This window comes from Chiloscyllium punctatum, chromosome 22 (genome assembly GCF_047496795.1).
Source record: "Chiloscyllium punctatum isolate Juve2018m chromosome 22, sChiPun1.3, whole genome shotgun sequence".
In the NCBI taxonomy this organism is placed as follows: Eukaryota; Metazoa; Chordata; class Chondrichthyes; order Orectolobiformes; family Hemiscylliidae; genus Chiloscyllium; species Chiloscyllium punctatum.
Window position 1 is genome coordinate 24,568,613 of NC_092760.1, and position 20,213 is coordinate 24,588,825.

At 45.9% G+C, this 20,213-nt stretch overlaps 1 protein-coding gene across 2 annotated transcripts in view; it reads right to left on the bottom strand.

Annotated features, from left to right (window-relative positions):
* Positions 1-8,468: 8,468 nt before the first annotated feature.
* fnbp4 (formin binding protein 4) overlaps positions 8,469-20,213 on the bottom strand; it is a 43,876-nt gene continuing 32,131 nt past the window's right edge. For both annotated transcript variants that reach the window (XM_072591901.1, XM_072591902.1), the window contains 5 exons: positions 18,872-19,206; positions 15,958-16,117; positions 15,428-15,663; positions 14,090-14,250; positions 8,469-8,853 (listed from right to left, as the gene is read on the bottom strand). In XM_072591901.1, coding sequence (XP_072448002.1) covers positions 8,763-8,853; positions 14,090-14,250; positions 15,428-15,663; positions 15,958-16,117; positions 18,872-19,206 — 983 coding nt within the window. In that variant the 3' untranslated portion in view covers positions 8,469-8,762. The remainder of the gene's footprint in view (positions 8,854-14,089; positions 14,251-15,427; positions 15,664-15,957; positions 16,118-18,871; positions 19,207-20,213) is intronic.

The following is a 20,213-nucleotide window of genomic DNA, read 5'->3' on the forward strand; positions in this document are numbered from 1 at the left end:
TCCTGAACGGGGAGTCGACTTTATTTATTTTTATTTTTTTTTCTCTTAAAGAGGGAAAACACCCGAGTGGCCAGTGACAAGCACTGCCCTTCACATCAAAAGGGGGGGAGTCGACTTTAAACCGAGCCCCGAGGAAAGGCATTTAATTGATTACTCGAATAATCAATTATCCAAATGAAATAGTGCCCGTCCATCTTGTTTGGATAATCGAGGTTCCCCTGTACTTGATATCAGTAACGGTTTCTGATCCATACCATTGAATCGATTGTGTCAGTTCAAATTCATGTTTACCTTCCAGGTACAGTCGTATACCTGGCCTTATCTACCCCCAAGGGTTCCATCAACTTTTCACAGACGGTTAGCCAAGGGACTAGAAAGGCTTTCTCAACCTGGCTGCCAAGCACAATATGTAGACAAACTATTTCAGAAGAGGAGCACATTCAGCTCCTAGATGAATTCCTCGATCTGGTATGCAGGCTAGGATGTAAAATAAATCTGAAAATGTCACAAACTTGGCAGACTAGGGTTACATACTTGGGGTCGATAGTCATCCATGAGTAAAAGGAGAGACACCAAAAGCGAAACAAGACCATAGAACGACTCCCGCTCCGCCGAGATGTTAGTGCACTCTGATCTTTCCTAGGTTTAGTGGGATACTGCAGGAACCACATTGATGAGTTCACTACCAAGGCAGCCCCACTCTCAAGAGTTGCTGAAAAATAACGCTGCCTGGAATTGGACATCTCAACACACAGAGGGAATAACTGATTTAAAACACGCCCTCGCAACAGCACCTGCCTTACTAGTTCCCAACCCTAACTTACCATACATCCGAGAAGTTGCAGCTGTTTTATTGCAAGACTGGCAGGGTAGAGCAGGCCCAGCGGCCTATGCCTCCAACGTCTTACAGCCTATGGAGCAAGGGCTTTCCATATGTGAGTGACATCTCCTCAGCCTTTTAGGCAGTCCAGTACTTCAATTACATTATTTGTTTAAACCCACTGACTATGTCAACTGATCACACCCCAATCCAGCTCCGACTAGACGGCCAAATCAAAGATGGCTCCCTGGGTCAGATTTGAGCCGCACAATGGACTCTACTGCTTCAAGGTCAGGACAACATGGTCAGACAAACCAAGGTGCCCACCTTCCCAGCTGATAACCTACAATATGGGAGAGAGCCACATGACTCTTGACACATGAAACTAGAAAGGGTTCAGAAAAGATTTGCAAGGATGTTGCCAGGGTTGGAGGATTTGAGCTGTAGGGAGAGGCTAAACAGGCTGGGGCTGTTTTCCCCAAGCGTCAGAGGCTAAGGGGTGACCTTATAGAGGTTTTCAAAATTATGAGGGGCATGGATAGGATAAATAGACAAAGTCTCTTCCCTGGGGTCGAGGAGTCCAGAATTAGAGGGCATAGGTTTAGGGTGAGAGGGGAAAGATATAAAAGAGATCTAAAGGGCAACTTTTTCACACAGAGAATGGCACATGTATGGAATGAGCTACCAGAGGATGTGGTGGAGGCTAGTACAATTGCAACATTTAAGAGGCATTTGGATGGGTATATGAATAGGAAGGGTTTGGAGGGATATGGGCTGGGCGCTGGCAGGTGGGACTAGATTGGGTTGGGTTTTCTGTGCAGCATGGATGGGTTGGACCGAAGGGTGTGTTTCCACGTTGTACATCTCTATGACTCTATGACTGCCAAATCATAGCTACTACACACCCCACTGCCCTTTATACTTAAGCAGCAGGAGAAACAAAGCTGAATGATCACCAGGCAGACACAGAATCTATGTAGATGGATCCTCCACCATGGAGGATGGCAGTTGGATCACCGGCTGTGGGATATATATGACCAACACTCAAGGACAGCCACTAGTTGAACCAGCATTAAAATTCCCCAGCCACCGAAAGTGCCCAGGCTGTGGAACTAGCAGCTGTAGCCTACATAGTTGGCCATCCCGATCTGTTCCCTTCACCCACGGATATATACTCTAAAAGCATGTAGTATGCAACAGCCTCATTGAATTTTTTACCACGATGGGAAGCTAGAGTTTTTACTTCTGCCAATGGGAAACTCCTATCCTTATTAAAGTACGTACTGCAGGCCGCCAGTGGAAGGAAACATGACATAATTAAGGTTAGAAACCACCACAAAACACCTCCAAAGCGGATGAGTTAGCGAAGAGAGGTGCTCATGTGGGAGAATTCTGGCAGCGAAGCGAGCAGGTAAATGCAGTCACTGTCAGCTCAGCAAACATTGAGGATCTTAGGCAAGCAAAACACGGTGATGATTCCTTAAAACACATTGTGGGAAGAGTCTATCCAGAGGCTTCTGCCAACTGGAGAGATATCCTACAGGTACAGGATGGCTTAGTTTAGAAGCAGGAGTCTATGTAGTTCCAATACAAGACAGGAACCAAATCATGTATTGATAACACATTGGGCATGGGCATCAGGGAATCAAGGTCACGACCGAACAATTAAAAGAACTGTGTTGGTGGCTTGAATTACAGACAGATGTAGTACTCTACATAGGGAACTGCCTTGTCTGTGCCCAAAACAACCTGGACAGGTACGCCCAAAAGGGAGGGAACTGAGGCACATCCATCTAGTGGAAAGGTCCTGGACAGATTTACAAATTGTCTATACAGGTCATTTTCCACCATGTAAAAATGGATATACCTACGTCCTAATCATTATAAAGACTTTCACAAAATGGGTCGAGGCTTTTCCTGTCAGGCCAAAAGCAGCCAAAGCAACCGCACGGAAACTTACGAAATGCGGCCTACACCTCACTATTGAGACAGGTCAGGGAGCCCATTTCACCAGCTGAGTCATGCAGACTGTGATGACTGCTTGGGATAGAGCAGAAATTCCACTTTGCATACCACCCCCAATCTAGTGGGATCATAGAAAGGATGAACCGCACCCTAAAAGGGATCATCATGGAGATGGTGCTGCAGAACATTCAAACCAAGGACACAGTACTTCCATTTGTCCTCACGATGGTACGCAACAACAGCTCGTGATCCACAGAGTGTAACCCTCACACCCTGACGGTACACAACACCAGCTCGTGATCCACAGAGTGTAACCCTCACATCCTGACAGTACGCAACAACAGCTCGCGATCCACAGAGTGTAACCCTCACACCCTGATGACAGGCTGACCCATGAAATGAGTTGACCGCCTGTTTGGTCTCGACCTCACAGAACCTGCCCTCACTCACAAAAAAGCAGTGCAGCAGCTCACCGAAAATATCAAGACTACTCGGTTAGCAGCAGCCTTCAGGAAAATGAATAAGGCTTATTTTGACAGTAAAGTTAATCCTGTTGTATATCCCAGAGATCCACAACCCAAGTTCCCTTCTCTCCCCTAAATATTCAGGTGCCCACATCGTGATGGATAGGGTGAGCCCTTCAGTGTACAAACTTCTGCTAGCCACAGGGAAAACCGGTTAGTACCATATAAACCAGCTAAAAGCCTATGGCACTCAACACAACCACTCTTACCACCTTAATATATATCTGATGGATGACCCTGCCCTAGAACAGATGACAAGACCAAGGATAACTCCTGAAACATCCTTGCAGTCAGACGAAATGTATATTCTCCCGTCACGGCCACCAACTGCAGTTTCAAAGCCCAAGGGACCCCGGACCCTTTAAATGACTCAATGGCAGACTAACAAATTGGAATGACTCGCTACTAACTAACAACACTCCCAACAGGCTAGACCCGACATGACTCCCTGATAACCTCCTGACAGACAGGCAGATCGAACATCCCCGACTCACTATAACTTGCATCCCAAACAACCTACCTGCCCCATGGAGACGTGACGAAACAAAAAGGCTAGTATGGACGATGGAAGAACAGTCTAACTCAGACTGCCAAATGGTAATTCCAGGTGTCACCACTAGAGGGAATGACAGGACATGAACATGGGAACCCAGAGGATTCAGTATTGCCCAGAGACCCGAGGATTCACAACACACTGATGAGTCTCTGCGAGGTACCTATCTGACAAATGCACTCATTCACTAATGCGGGTGATGAAACAGCTCCTGACAGGCACCCAAGGTGAGATACAACAGTTTCTGATGGTCCAAATTTACATACATCTCACAGGTCTTTCAATTTAAGCACTGCTGCCTCACAGCACCAGAGACCCGGGTTCAATTCCCGCATCAGGTGACTGACTGTGTGGAGTTTGCATATTCTCCCCGTGTCTGCGTGGGCTTCCTCCGGGTGCTCCGGTTTCCTCCCAATGTGCAGGTTAGGTGAATTGGCCAGGCTAAATTGCCCGGAGTGTTAGGTGCAGGTGTAGGGGAATGGGTCTGGGTGGGTGCGCTTTGGAGTGGACTTGTTGGGCCTGTATCCACACTGTAAGTAATCTAATCTAACTCTTATTCCTGTGCATGCTAATAGGCTTAACCAAGTGATAGCTCTTCAGTTTCCCTGACTTTTGTTCACTTTGTCTTCACTTGTCTTTAAATCATCAGTCGTGCTGACCGCCTCATCTTAGTGCTTCAGACAGGGCGCCTTCTCCTTCACCTTCACTTGTTTTAAAATATTGAACACTATCACCACGTTGTAAATGCTTGGCGACACTGTAAATATTTGGTTCAGCTTGGTGAATATTAGTTACCATTGTTTGTACAAAATAGTCTTTGGTTTTTTATAACATTGGTTTGATTGTTCCATTTCTCATTTTGTATTTGGTCTTTTCTCCAAAGTATAAAATATTCCTCAGTTTCATAATGTTTGTTCAGTTTTCATTATGAAAATTCTCATTACTATTTTGTGCTTTTATAACAATTGTTTCCGTATGTATTTGTTTTGTGTCTGTTATAAATTTTTTTTATTATTGTAGTTTTATAACCTTTGTTTCATTGTTCCATTTTCTTGTTATAATTTTTTTGTATTTGCTTGATCTTAGTTAAGTGTGATTTCCTGATATGCTATCTGTAGGAGTCGAGTTGTTTAAGTATATTTAGCGCGTTGTTTGAGCTTGAATGATAGTGCAGTCACCGCAGAGAGAATGGCCTTTGATTAATTGATCCAGCACCTTTCATGTTCGGGATCAAGAGGATGGACTGTGGCTGCTCAAAATGCATTGATGATGGAGTTGACAAAAGCGGTCAATGACTAAAGCATGCTGGGAAATTAAAACAAGCCTTGACCAAAGTGAATGTGCTAATAACCAGAATCCAGACAGGCCGTAGCTACCAACAGACAATATGCAATCAACTTGGTAGCTACAGACCCTACAATACACACCCAAATTTGGGTTTGAGTAGAGTCCTCAGGTGATCGGCGACATCAAGGTGTGTAACATACACGGGGGCGCCTCACACCGTTATTTGGAGGAGGCTATGGGCACCCAATACCTCCAAGGACCACCTTGCCATTAACATGCCAACACCTAGTTGGGTCTGATCAAACCTGATCATCCATTGGTGAACAGTAAAGACCCTCCTAAAAGGGCACGAAGACTTTCAGGTATAAGAATCACTGCTCACCGCGGTAACTCGAGACCAACCACCAACAGGAGAAGGTACCCAAGATCATTGGGAGAAGATGAGATGACATCACCACGTGGAAAACAGCCAACTTCTAGTGTGGTAGTATACGATCGTCGAGAGTCAAGTTTAAGTACAAGATGCATTGGTGATGTAAACAGTTAATTAATAGTGTATTTTGTTGTAATGGGATTAATTGTGTCAAATAAGTAAGCATTATTATTATTATTATTATTATTATTATTGAGTCGACTCACAGGTCTTTTGCTCGACATGAGAGTTAAAACCAAGCGTGGCAGGAGCAACACTGGGAAAATGAATATCACTTATGGCTTGAAGAGTCCACAGGATTCAAGAGGCACTCTGTCTCAGCCAACAAACGCTCACTAGAGTATAGACTGCGATATATAAACCACACCCTCGAGCAGATAGTGTTAGGTAAACAGCACCCTTAGTGAGGACAGTGGTACACAAACCACCCCCAGATCAGGGACTGTGATATATAAACCACACCCTGATCGGTGACAGTGATATATAAACAACACCCTGATCAGGGACTGTGATATATAAACAACACCCTGATCGGGGACAGTGATATATAAACCACACCCTGATCAGGGACAGGGATATACCAACCACACCCTGATCAGGGACAGTGATATATAAACCACACCCTGATCGGGGACAGTGATATATAAACCACACCCTGATCGGGGACAGTGATATATAATTCACACCTGATCGGGGACAGTTGTATATAAACCACCCCCTGATCGGGGACAGTGATAGGTAAACAACACCGCGGTGGGGGACAGTGATATATAAACCACACCCTGATCGGGGACAGTGATCTATTAACCACACCCTGAGCAGGGAGATTGATATATAAACCACACCCTGATCGGGGACAGTGATATATAAACCACCCACTGATTGGGGATAGTGATGTAAAAAACCACACCCTGATCAGGGACAGTGATATATAAACCACCCCATCATTGGGGTACAGTGATATATAAACCACACTCTGATCGGGGACAGTGATATATAGACCACACCCTGATCGGGGACAGTGATATATAAACCACACCCTGATCGGCAACAGTGATATATAAACCACCCCCTGATCAGGGACAGTGATATATAAATGACACACTGCTCGGGGACAGTGATATATAAACCACCCCCTGATCGGGTACAGTGATATATAAACCACACCATTAACGGGGACAGTGATATATAAACCACACCCTGATCAGGGACAGTGATATTTAAATCACACCCAGATCGGGGACAGTGATATATAAACTACCCTCTGATTGGCGACAGTTGTATATAAACCATCCCCTGATCGGGGACAGTGATATATAAACAACACCCTGAGCAGGGACAGTGATATATAAACCACACACTGATCGGGGAGAGTGATATATAAACCACCCCGATCGTGGACAGTGATATATAAACCACACCCTGATCGGGGACAGTGATATATAAACCACACCCTGATCGGGGACAGTTGTATATAAACCACCCCCTGATCGGGGACAGTGATATATAAACCACACCCTGATCGGGGACAGTTGTATATAAACCACCCCCCGATCGTGGACAGTGACATATAAACCATCCCCTGATCGGGGACAGTGACATATAAACCATCCCCTGATCGGGGACAGTGACATATAAACCATCCCCTGATCGGGGACAGTGACATATGAACCACACCCTGATCGGGGACCGCGATATATGAACCACACCCTGATCGGGATCAGTGATATATATACCACACCCTGATGGGGGACAGTGATATATAAACCACACCCTGATGGGGGACAGTGATATATAAACCACACCCTGATGGGGGACAGTGATATATAAACCACCCGCTGATCGGGGACAGTGATATATAAACCACACCGTGATCGGGGACAGTGATATATAAACTACCCCCTTATCGGGGACAGTGATAAATAAACCGCACCCCGATGGGGAACAGTGATATATAAACCACCCCTGATCGGGGACAGTGATATATACACCACACCCTCGAGCAGATAGTGTTAGGTAAACAGCACCATTAGTGGGGACAGTGGTACACAAACCACACCCTGATCGGGGACAGTGGGGTATAAACCACACCCTGATCGGGGACAGTGGGGTATAAACCACACCCTGAGCTGGGAGAGTGGGGTATAAACCGCACCCTGAGCTGGGAGAGTGGGGTATAAACCACACCCTGATCGGGGACAGTGGGGTATAAACCACACCCTGAGCTGGGAGAGTGGGGTATAAACCGCACCCTGAGCTGGGAGAGTGGGGTATAAACCGCACCCTGAGCTGGGACAGTGGGGTATAAACCACACCCTGAGCTGGGAGAATGGGGTATAAACCACACCCTGAGCTGGGAGAATGGGGTATAAACCACACCCTGAGCTGGGACAGTGGGGTATAAACCACACCCTGAGCTGGGACAGTGGGGTATAAACCGCACCCTGAGCTGGGAGAGTGGGGTATAAACCACACCCTGAGCTGGGAGAGTGGGGTATAAACCACACCCTGAGCTGGGAGAGTGGGGTATAAACCACACCCTGAGCTGGGACAGTGGGGTATAAACCACACCCTGAGCTGGGACAGTGGGGTATAAACCACACCCTGAGCTGGGACAGTGGGGTATAAACCACACCCTGAGCTGGGACAGTGGGGTATAAACCACACCCTGAGCTGGGACAGTGGGGTATAAACCACACCGAGGGGTTACTGTGGTAAATAAACTGTACCCAGAGGAGAGACAGTGATATATAAACTGCCCCTCGGATCGCAGACAGTCAGGGGTGGATCGTGACTACATTTGGCCTGTGGTGTAACAGAAGCATGATGGGAAATGTACTTGGTACACAACATGGACCCAGAGTCAGAACAAAGAAATCAAGACCATTGTTTAAAAAAAAAGTTTTTATTGATGTTATGTACAAATGTACAGCACAGATATGAATCTGTAAAGGTGGATTAGCTCACAGCACGGATGCAATCACTTTAGTACATGAATTAATTTGTCGCTCAAATCTTTAAAAAAAATTTTGGCTGCATACAGACCACTAAATCTATTGCTCATGCACCAAGCTGTTCACAGATCCAATATCTCAGTCACATTGATTTACACAAATAAACAGTTCTTGTAGAAATGTAGAAAAATAGTTTACACAAACAGTAAAAAAAAACCTCAAAACATTAAGAACTTGAAGCCAGTTTTCTCCTCTTCAGTCGCTCTCTCCAGTCTTCTGGCAGTGCTTCAAAGTTAGCATTCTTCTCAGCCTGGCCACTACAGGAGCAAACATACACACCGTATGGTCACGGAAATGTCACGGATCAGGGACACGGCAGGACCACTGGGAGATAACACTGATCAGGGACAGGGCAGGATCACTGGGTGATAACACTGATCAGGGACAGAGCAGGATCACTGGGAGATAACACTGATCAGGGACAGAGCAGGATCACTGGGAGATATCAGGGATCAGGGACAGGGCAGGATCACTGGGTGATATCACGGATCAGGGACAGAGCAGGATCACGGATTATATCTCCCCTTAATCTTCTAAACTCCAATGAATACAATCCCAGGATCCTCAGCCATTCCTCATATGTTAGACCTACCATTCCAGGGATCATAGAACATAGAACATAGAACAATACAGCGCAGTACAGGCCCTTCGGCCCTCGATGTTGCGCCGATCCAAGCCCACCTAACCTACACTAACCCACTATCCTCCATATGCCTATCCAATGCTCGCTTAAATGCCCATAAAGAGGGAGAGTCCACCACTGATACTGGCAGGGCATTCCATGAACTCACGACTCACTGAGTAAAGAACCTACCCCTAACATCTGTCCTATACCTACCACCCCTTAATTTAAAGCTATGCCCCCTCGTAATAGCTGACTCCATACCTGGAAAAAGGTTCTCATGGTCAACCCTATCTAAACCCCTAATCATCTTGTACACCTCTATCAAGTCACCCCTAAACCTTCTTTTCTCTAATGAAAACAGCCCCAAGTGCCTCAGCCTTTCCTCATACGATCTTCCTACCATACCAGGCAACATCCTGGTAAACCTCTTCTGCACCTGTTCCAGTGCCTCCACATCCTTCCGATAGTATAGCGACCAAAACTGCACACAATACTCCAGATGAGGCCGCACCAGAGTTTTGTACAACTGCAACATGATACAACCTCAGGACTCCGGAACTCAATTCCTCGACCAATAAAAGCCAATACGCCATATGCCTTCTTCACCGCACTATTTACCTGGGTGACAACTTTCAGAGATCTGTGTACATGGACACCAAGATCCCTCTGCTCATCCACACTACCAAGTATCCGACCATTAGCCCAGTACCCCATCTTTTTATTACTCTTACCAAAGTGAATCACCTCACACTTACCCACATTGAACTCCATTTGCCACCTTTCTGCCCAGCTCTGCAGCTGTAACCTGCCACATCCTTCCTCACTGTCAACAACTCCTCTGACTTTTGTATCATCCGCAAACTTGCTCACCCAACCTTCTAACCCCTCCTCCAGGTCATTTATAAAAATGACAAACAGCAATGGTCCCAAAACAGATCCTTGTGGAACACCGTTAGTAACTGCGCTCCAAGATTAACCTTTACCATCAACTACTACCCTCTGTCTTCTTCCAGCCAGCCAATTCCTAATTCAAACCTCCAACTCACCTTCAATGCCATAACTCCGTATTTTTTGCAGTAGTCTACCATGGGGAAACTTATCAAACACCTTACTAAAATCCATATACACCACATCTACCGCTTTCCCCTCGTCCACCTCCTCAAAGAATTCAATAAGGTTTGTGAGGCATGACCTGCCCTTCACAAAACCATGCTGACTATCCTTGATCACATTATTCCTATCCAGATGTTCATAAATCCTATCCCTTACAATTCTCTCTAAGACTTTGCCCACAACAGAAGTGAGACTCACTGGCCTATAAGTTACTAGGGTAATCCCTACTCCCCTTCTTGAACAAGGGACCCACATTTACTAGCCTCCAGTCTTCTGGCACTATTCCTGTAGACAACGAGGACATAAAAATCAAGGCCAATGGCTCTGCAATCTCCTCCATTGCTTCCCAGAGAATCCTTGGATAAGTGCCATCAGGCGCAGGGGAGTTACCTATTTTCACCCTTTCCAGAATTTCCTACACCTCTTCCCTACATACCTCAAAGCCATCCATTCTACTTAATTGTGACTCAGTATTCACATCGGCAACAATGTCCTGTTCCTGAATGAATACTGACGAAAAGTATTCATTCAGTGTCTCCCCAATCTCTTCAGCCTCCACACGTAACTTCCCATTACTATCCTTGACTAGACCTATTCCTACCCTAGTCATTCTTTTATTCCTGACATACCTATAGAAAGCCTTTGGGTTTTCCCTAACCCTACCAACTAAGGACTTTTCATGTCCCCTCCTTGCTGCTCTTAGCTCTCTCTTCAGATCCTTCCTGGCTACCTTATAACTCTCAATCGCCCCAACTGAACCTTCACGCCTTATCTTTACATAGGCCGTCCTCTTCCCTTTAACAAGGGATTCCAATTCCTTATTAAACCACGGCTCCCTCACATGACCCTTTCCTCCCTGCCTGACAGGTACATACTTATCAAGGACACTCAATAGTTGCTCCTTGAACAAGCTCCACATATCAATTACGCCCTTGCCTTGAAGCCTACTTTTCCAAGCCACGCATCCTAAGTCATGCCTCACCGCATCATAATTTCCCTGCACCCAGCTATAACTCTTACCCTGCAGGTATCAGGGACACGGCACGATCACTGGGTGATATCACGGATCAGGATCACTGGGAGATATCACGGATCAGGGACACGGCACGACCACTGGGTGATATCAGGGATCAGGGACACGGCACGATCACGGGGTGATATCACGGATCAGGGACACAGCACGATCACTGGGTGATATCACGGATCAGGGACACGGCACGATCACGGGGTGATATCACGGATCAGGGACACAGCACGATCACGGGGTGATATCACGGATCAGGGACACAGCACGATCACGGGGTGATATCACGGATCAGGGACACAGCATGATCACTGGGTGATATCACAGATCAGGGACACGGCACGATCACTGGGTGATATCATGGATCAGGATCACTGGGTGATATCAGGGATCAGGGACACAGCACGGTCACTGGGAGATGTCACGGATCAGGGTCAGGACGGAATCACTGGGTGATATCAGGGGCAGGGACATGACACGATTAATGGGTGATAGCTCGGATCAGGGACAGATCATGTTCACTGGGTGATTTCAGGGGTGACGGACACGGCACAGTCACTGGGAGATGTCACGGATCAGGGTCAGGACTGAATCACTGGGTGATGTCAGCGATCAGGGACAGCACATTGCTATCTGAAGGCTTCCCATTTTCCAGCCATCCCTTTACCTGCGAACATCTGCCCCCAGTCAGCTTTCGAAATTTCTTGCCTTATACCAAAGTTAGCCTTTCTCCAGTTTAGAACTTCAACTTTTAGATCTGGTCTTTCCTTTTCCATCACTATTTTAAAACTAATTGCATTACTGTCACTGGCCCCAAAGTGCTCCCCCACTGACACCTCAGTCACCTGCCCTCCCTTATTTCCCAAGAGTAGGTCTAGTTTTGCACCTTCTCTTGTAGGTACATCCACATACTGAATCAGAAAATTTTCTTGTGCATGCTTAACAAATTCCTCTCCATCTAAACCCTTAACACTATGATAGTCCCAGTCTATGTTTGGAAGATTAAAATCCCCTACCATAAACTATCTTATTATTCTTGCAGACAACTGAAATCCCTACAAATTTGTTTCTCAAATTTCCGCTTCCCCTTTACCTTGCTTGTTAACTCCTTAAAGAATTCTATATATCTGTCAGGTATGATTTTCCCTCTATAAAGCTGTTCTGACTCTGTTTGATCACATTATGCATTTTTAAATGCTTTGCATCCTTTATAATACAGCAACAATTTCCCAGCCTTAGACGTTAAGCTAACTAGCCCCATGGTTTTCTGAAGCGCCTTGTTAACTTCAAGTACCAGTAGTCTATCCAATACTCTGCTGTATCCATTTTTGAACCCTTCCAGTGACTAGGTTCCCTCCTCTGTCATCATGGTGAGTTGCTACCTCTCTTTAGGTCCAAAGTACTTGTTTAACACCTCAGCCATGGTCCTGGCCCCCAGGTGTAAATTTCCTTTTTGTTCACTAATTCGCCTTAATGACCTTTTTATTCCCACACTTACACTATTTATATGGTCAGAGAAGTCTTTATGTTGGCTGCTAGTCTATTATCAGAATTCCTCATTGCTTCTGTTTGATTTTTCACCTCCCCATGCACCTTTAATACGTCTCTCGGTTCACACTGGTACTTTCTGTGACACTGGCCTTCAGCATACTTTCACTATCTCCTTTGTCACCCAGGCTCCTCTGGGTTTGTTTGCTCTGTCTTTCCCATTTCAGTGAATACATCTCATCTGTACTCAAGCTATCATTGTTTAATTACTGGTTTTCCTCCAACCTCTTGTTTAAGTCAATTCTGCTCAGCTCTGTTCTTGCCCCCTCTCTGCTAATTGATTTGCCTCACTCTAATTTTTTTAAATTACCTTTGATGCCATACACTGCCTAACTCCTAAAGACTGAAGTTCTCTTTGTGACTAATTTGCTACTTCCAAACAAAAAGAACCTCAACACACTCAGATGCCTCTGTACTGTGATTGTTCAGATACTAAGACAGCACTCTGTTGTACCACAGTCATTCTAGTCAACTGCAAACTGGTCAGCATAGACTCCGTGCCCATTTTCCCACCTGACTTTGGAATAATCCTGCAACCAGTAAACAACACATTGACTGGCTGAGGGATTTGGACCAAATTAGACTGGTTTTCAAACAACCCAGCTTTTCTCCTGAGCCTGGAGAAATTCTAGCAATTTTTTTTTGTTTTAAACACATTTTTAACTATTAATCAGCTCAAACGACTGAGAAACGTCCATGCCAATTTGAATCCTCAAAACTTGTAAGTTCAACAAAAATGGACCACATTGCATTACAAATGCCAAGTGCTGGCTGCCTTCTGAATCCTGATTCCAGAAGCATCCTGCTGCAGAGTAGCCAAACGGTATGAAATACAGACCAGAAAGCGGTGCTCAGCCCACAACCTGGTCGGTCATGATATCGCATGGTGAAGTAGCCCAAACGGCTAAACGGCCTGTTCCTGTTACTCAGTTCTACACCCTCTCATGTTAGTTAGTGGAGTAGCTGAATGCTGAAAGGACACCCAGAGTGAATGCTACAGCCAGGAATTCAGTACGAGGGGAAGACTCAGACATCACTGGGAGAGTCACATCTAGCTCAAAGATGGGTCATTCTCAGCTTTGAACATGGGCCAGGAAACTGTTAAAAGGTGTAGTCCTCCCTGCCATCCTCCAAAAGATTCTCCCCTTGGCCTTCAGGTGGCGATGTAGCGCACAGCACTCACCTGAGAAGCTGCTGCTGCTTCCATTCCTCAATTCGCTTTTGAGCCAGAATCGCTCTCTGCTCATCCTCACTGGAGCTCGAGTGCTCATCATCATCTAACTCCCGCTGAATGCTCTGCCACTTCTTCACCAATGATGGCATCTTCATTTTGCTTTTCTTATTCTGAAAGAGGAAAGTTTAGGAGTGAGGAACCCTGAATACAGCTATACAATGGGGCCAACTCTGATCAAGGCTAGCTCGAGGTAGCGACTAGCAACCTACTTCACTGATTTCTCCTCCCAGGTCATACTGAGGTCAATTGTATAATGTACTAATGCTCCAGCTTCGCGTCAATGAGGCATGGGCCTTAAGATTGCTATGACCTGATGACTCAGTAAACAGGTAAGTAGAGGTCAAGGCATGACGGTCACCATTCCAGATTCAACTTTGGTTAATTTTACTTGCTCTGCCTATGGACAAGGACATTATATACAGTTGGGATGTTACATGATTCAGTGCAGTGACTTGGGTGGCATGGCAGCTCAGTGGTTACCACTGCTGCCTCACCCTCAGGTGATTGCGCAAATTCTGCAATCCTCCCTGTGTCTGTGTGGGTTTGCTCTGGTTTCCTCCCACAGTCCAAAGATGTGCAGGTTAGCTGGATTGGCCATCCTAAATTGTCCATGGTATCCAGGTTAGCAATGGGAAATGCAGGGTTACAAGGGTAGTAGTGCGATACTCTGCGGAGGGCTGGTGTGGACTCGATGGGGCTGAATGGCCTGCTTCCACACTTTAGTGATTCTATGATTATGGGGATGCTGTTGCTGTCTGAGCTTTGGGGACAGAGGGGAAAACAGCTTGATGTAAATGAACACTTCAGGAAACAATTCAAATGTGCCAATTCCACAGAGTCAAATTGATCAACAAGAGTTTCAAAGGTTATGAAGGGCAACAAGGAAAACAAGTTGCAATTGAATCAGCCAGGTTCTTGCTGACTGACACAGCAATTTCAAAGGGCTGAATGGTTTACTGATAAGATCTTCACTGAGTTGTGGACAGTGAGGTGCTGAAGTTAAATCAGTCTCCTCAGGGCAGCCTGTGTATTAGGATGTAGGGAAGTGGATGGCAAAATTACACAATGAAGGATCTGTAGCAGAAGCCAAAGGGCAGATGGCAGCAACACTGCTCAATATTAAGATTGTATACTACATCAGCAACAACAAATCCTTTCAAGTCCTTCAATGGGTAGGCACTGACAGGGGTTCGGAGAGAATGCAACTGATGTTGGGGAAATCTATCTGCTCTCCACTAATTCTCTATGGCCCTCATTCATTGAACTGAGACAGACAAGCATCTGCACCTTGTCTTTCTTCACTTTTCTGCTCTTTTCCACTGCTTGAGTCACCATGTTAGTTGGCAGCACTTCTGGCACCTTAGGGAGTGGTGGGTTTGCCTGGGCAACTGGTACTTGGCGTTGAGGAATATGATGTGGCATCTGCACTGGTCTGGTCAGCATGGGCAATAGAGGGGGTGTTGGTGCAGGTACAGGCTGGTGCATTGGACGAATGGGTACCATCGTGGCCAGCATCTGGGGACCTGCAGTTCAACAAAGATGGAAAGCAGCAATCTGTCAGCATAATTATTAACTTTGCAATACTTTGATCCCCTAAAGCTCCCGGCTGAATTACATCAACCTCTATGCTCAAAGCCCTGACACTGCACACTCAGCACCTCTGCCCACTTGTCATTTGCACAGACTGTGTCCCATGCAGCCACCCCCCCCGTCATGCCCACTTACCATCTTCGCTATAGTGATAATACTTACTAGAAACCACCGTGCAATGTGCCAGTCCCTAATAACAATCACAAACCAGCATGCAGCTGTTTTACCTGCAATCATGGCTGACTGAGTGTACAGGACAGGACTGCTCCCAATGGTGATGTTACGAGGTACTGGTGCAGCCGTCAGCAGTGCCGCCTTCCTCTTGTTGCCTTTTGCAGTCTGACACGAAGCTGGTAAGTTCATACTTGTGTTCGAAGCAGAGTTACTCTGAAAGGGATGATGATCAGTTCCATGTTTATTAGCATTGCTGAGACTTCACTTGTTCAACTTACAGGCACAATCTTAGCTGAGTGATAGCTGCTCTAAGAAGTCTACCAATAAAACAAAAGTACCTAATATAGAACATACAACACAGAATAGCAGAGCATAGGAACAGGCCCTTTAGCCTACCAATTCTGTGCTGACCATGGGGCAGCACAGTGGCTCAGTGGTTAGCACTGCTGCCTCACAGTACCAGGGACCAGGGTTTGATTCCTGCCTCGGGTAACTGCCTGTGCGGAGCTTACACATTCTCCCCGTGTCTGCGTGGGTTTTCTCCGGGTGCTCCGGTTTCCTCCCACGGTCAAAAGATGGGCAGGTCAGGTGAATTGGCCATGCTAAATTGCCCATAGTGCAAGGTGGATTAGTCAGGGGTATATATAGGGCAGGGGAATGGTTCTGGGTAGGTTACTCTTCGGAGGGTCGCTTTGGATTTGTTGGGCCGAAGGGCCTGTTTCCACACTGTAGGGAATCTAATCAGGATGCTATTCTAAACTAACCCCATCTGCCTGCACATGGTCTGTATCCCTTTATTCTCTGCCTGCTCATGTATCTGTCTGAATGCCCTTAAATGTTGCTATCATATCTGCTTTTACCAACTCCCCTGACAGAGCGTTAGGTGCCTGGAACGCACTATGTTAAAAAATTTGCACACACATCTCCATTAAACCTTCCTCCCCCAACATGCCACATGGAATGAAGTTACAGAACCTGTGAGGATAGTCTATGTCTGACTCTCAAATCCATTGCAAATGACTTTCTTTGGCCAGATAGAGCCCAGTTCAAGACAGCTAATGTTCCTTTGTCTGTAACTGATTTTGCAGAATAGCACACAAGCTGATCTGAGGTCTTGGGTTTCTCTGATGTAATCAAACAAGGCTCGAGGAGAAAAAAGGAAACTGAGAAGAGGGTAGGCCCACTCAAGAACAAAGGAGGTGACTTTTGCATGGAGCCAAACAAGGCGAGTTCAAGTCCTTAATAAGTACTTTGCACCAGTATTAACCAAGGAGAATGGCATGTCAATATTAAAGTGGTGGTATTAGGTGCCTTGAAGAACATTAAGGAAGATTAGTTATAGAGCCCAATGGGATTTATCCCAGGATACTGAAGGAGGCAAGGGAAGAGATTACTGGGGTCTTGACAGAGATCACTGGATCCTCTTTAGCCACAAGCAAGGTTACAGAGGACTGGAGAACAGCCAATGCTGTTCCTTTGTTCAAGACGGGCAACAGGGATAACCCAGGAAATTATAGGCCAGTGAGCATTATATCAGCAAATTATTAGGGTTAGCATTTATTTGCATTTGGAGAAGAATGGACTTATTAGGGACAGTCGGTGTGGCTTTACACAGTGGAGGTCTTGCCTTACAAACATTATAGAGTTTTCTGAGGAAGTGACAAAGATGACTGATGAGGGCAGAGGATGTTGTCTACATGGACTTTGGTAAAGCATTTGACAAGTCTCTCATAATAGGCTGATCCAGAAGATGAAGTCACATGGGATTCATGGTGGGTTAGCAAGTTGGGCACAAAACAGGTTTGGTTATAAAAGACAGAGGGCAGTTGTGGAGGGGTGCTTCTGCTAACTGGAGATATGTGATCAGCCATGTTTTACAAGGATCAATGCTGGGACATCTGCGGTTTGTAATATATTACAATGACTTGAATAAAAATGGGGTTGTTCTAATTACTAAGTTTGCAGATGGTGGAGCTATGGATAATGACGAAGTTAGGATACAGCAGGATACAGAAAGTTGGGCAGAGAAATGGCAGATGGATTTGGATCTAGATAACAGTGAAGTGATGGATTTAGGAGGTCAAATGCAGAAGGAAAGTATACTGTAAATGGCACGAACCTTTGGAACATTCATTTAGTGAGACCTTGAGGTCGAAGGCCGTAGCCCCTTGAAAGTGGCAACAAACGTTCATGAGGTGGTGAAGTCAGTGTATGGCATATTTTCCTTCCCTAGTTCAGGCACTGAGTATAAAGTTGGAAAGTCATATGGTAGCTGTTGCCTGGATAGCAGCATATTCGCTATATGGAGAGGTTGGACAAACTCATTTGTTTTTGCTGGAGCATTGGAGGCTGAGGGGTGGCCTGATAGAAGTATATAAAATTATGAGCGGCACTGAATAGAGTGGATAGTCAGAGTCTTTGCCCCATGGAGGAAATGTCAAATACAAGGGGACATAGGGGGAAAACACTTAAAGGAGATGTGCAAGGAGTGTTTTTTTCCCCACACAGTATGGTGCAGGTCGTTCTGCTATAAAGTTGACAGTTGCATTCCTCTGTAACCTCACGCTGCAGTAAATGAGCTGTGGAGAACTGCTACAGAAAATCACGCTGTAGTAGATCAGTGATAGAAAAATCGCTATACCCGCTCAGTAGAAAGTTCACGTTATCCAAACGATGTCCACAATTCGTCAGTCACGTTAAAGCCAATTCGCGCTGATGAAGCGTGTGTGAAAAGCAGGATGATCTATAGGTGTCTGGAATGTGCTGCCCGGGAGGGGGCAAAAGCAGAGACAATAGCAGTGTTTAGGAGGTACTTACCTGAACAGGCAGGGAGTACAGGAAGACAGAACATGTGTTGGCAGATGGGATTAGTGCAGAAGGTATCAGTCTATCTGTTTTAGCTATTAACCAATGCAGCCTTCAGAGTAAGAAGGAGAATTTTTTTTTCAATAAACACTGCAATTTTACCTTCTTTACTGCTGGAGGTTGAACTGCTGTCACTGGAATGATGTTAAGAAGGGATCTTTCCAAACAATCTTCTTCTGTTCCCGGTGCTGGTGGCTCCTTACTCTCCACTTCCATCTCCACTTCCTGTATATCCCCATCATCACTGGGAGGCGGTGGTGGTGGTGGTGGTGGTGGCAGTGGTGGAGGAGAGGAAGGTGGAGGTGGAGGCGGAGGAGGAAGATCCAATGGGAGAGGAGGAAGAGGAGGGAGAGGAGGTTGGACACTGCTTTTTACAGCAGCGTTATTTGGCTGACAAACTGCAACCTGGCTGGCACATAGCTCTGTATGCATCGTACCTGAATGCAAGAGGAAACAGTTACACTGCAAAGAAGTAACTATAGAAAGAGCACAATTACTGTGATGAGTCACTCCTTCCTAGAATATCAGCAACCAATCGGGCTTGGCATCCACAGACAGGATCATCCTGAATTCCAAATACACAACCCATGTTCCAACCTACTCAACACGGTGTTTCCGCAATTCCTTAAACATCATCACTCCCTACGACACATTTCCAATTCAGAATTATAACACCTAGACTTCACTTGGAGGCAGTGGGGAAACTTTGCTTGAAAATTGAAAAACTACTTTTAAAATGAGCTCTAGATCTCATCACACAGATGCTGTGGTACTTCCATATCTACAAGGAATTGGACCATGGTACCACTGACATGGGCAAGTCCATTGCTTTACACAATATATATATATATATATATATATACACACATATATATATATACACACACACACACACACACACACAAACAAACAGTCCCGAAGCGGTTCTGGTACTTAGCTCATGTACTGAAGCATAAAGGCAGCGCGGTGGCTCAGTGGCTAGCACTGCTGCCTCACAGCACCAGCGACCTTGGTTCGATTCCAACCTCGGGTGACTGTCCGCGTGGAGTTTACACATTCGCTCAGTGTGTGTGAGTGTTTCCTCGCACTGCTGCCTCACAGCGCCTGAGACCCGGGTTCAATTCCTGCCTCAGGCGATTGACTGTGTGGAGTTTGCACGTTCTCCCCGTGTCTGCGTGGGTTTCCTCCGGGTGCTCCGGTTTCCTCCCACAGTCCAAAAGATGTGCAGGCCAGGTGAATTGGCCATGCTAAATTGCCCATAGTGTTAGGTAAGGGGTAAATGTAGATGTAGGGGTATGGGTGGGTTACGCTTCGGCGGGGCGGTGTGGACTTGTTGGGCCGAAGGGCCTGTTTCCACAGTGTAAGTAATCTAATCTAATCTAATTCAAAGATGTGCAGGTCAGGTGAATTGGCCATGCTAAATTGCCCATAGAGTTCAGGGATG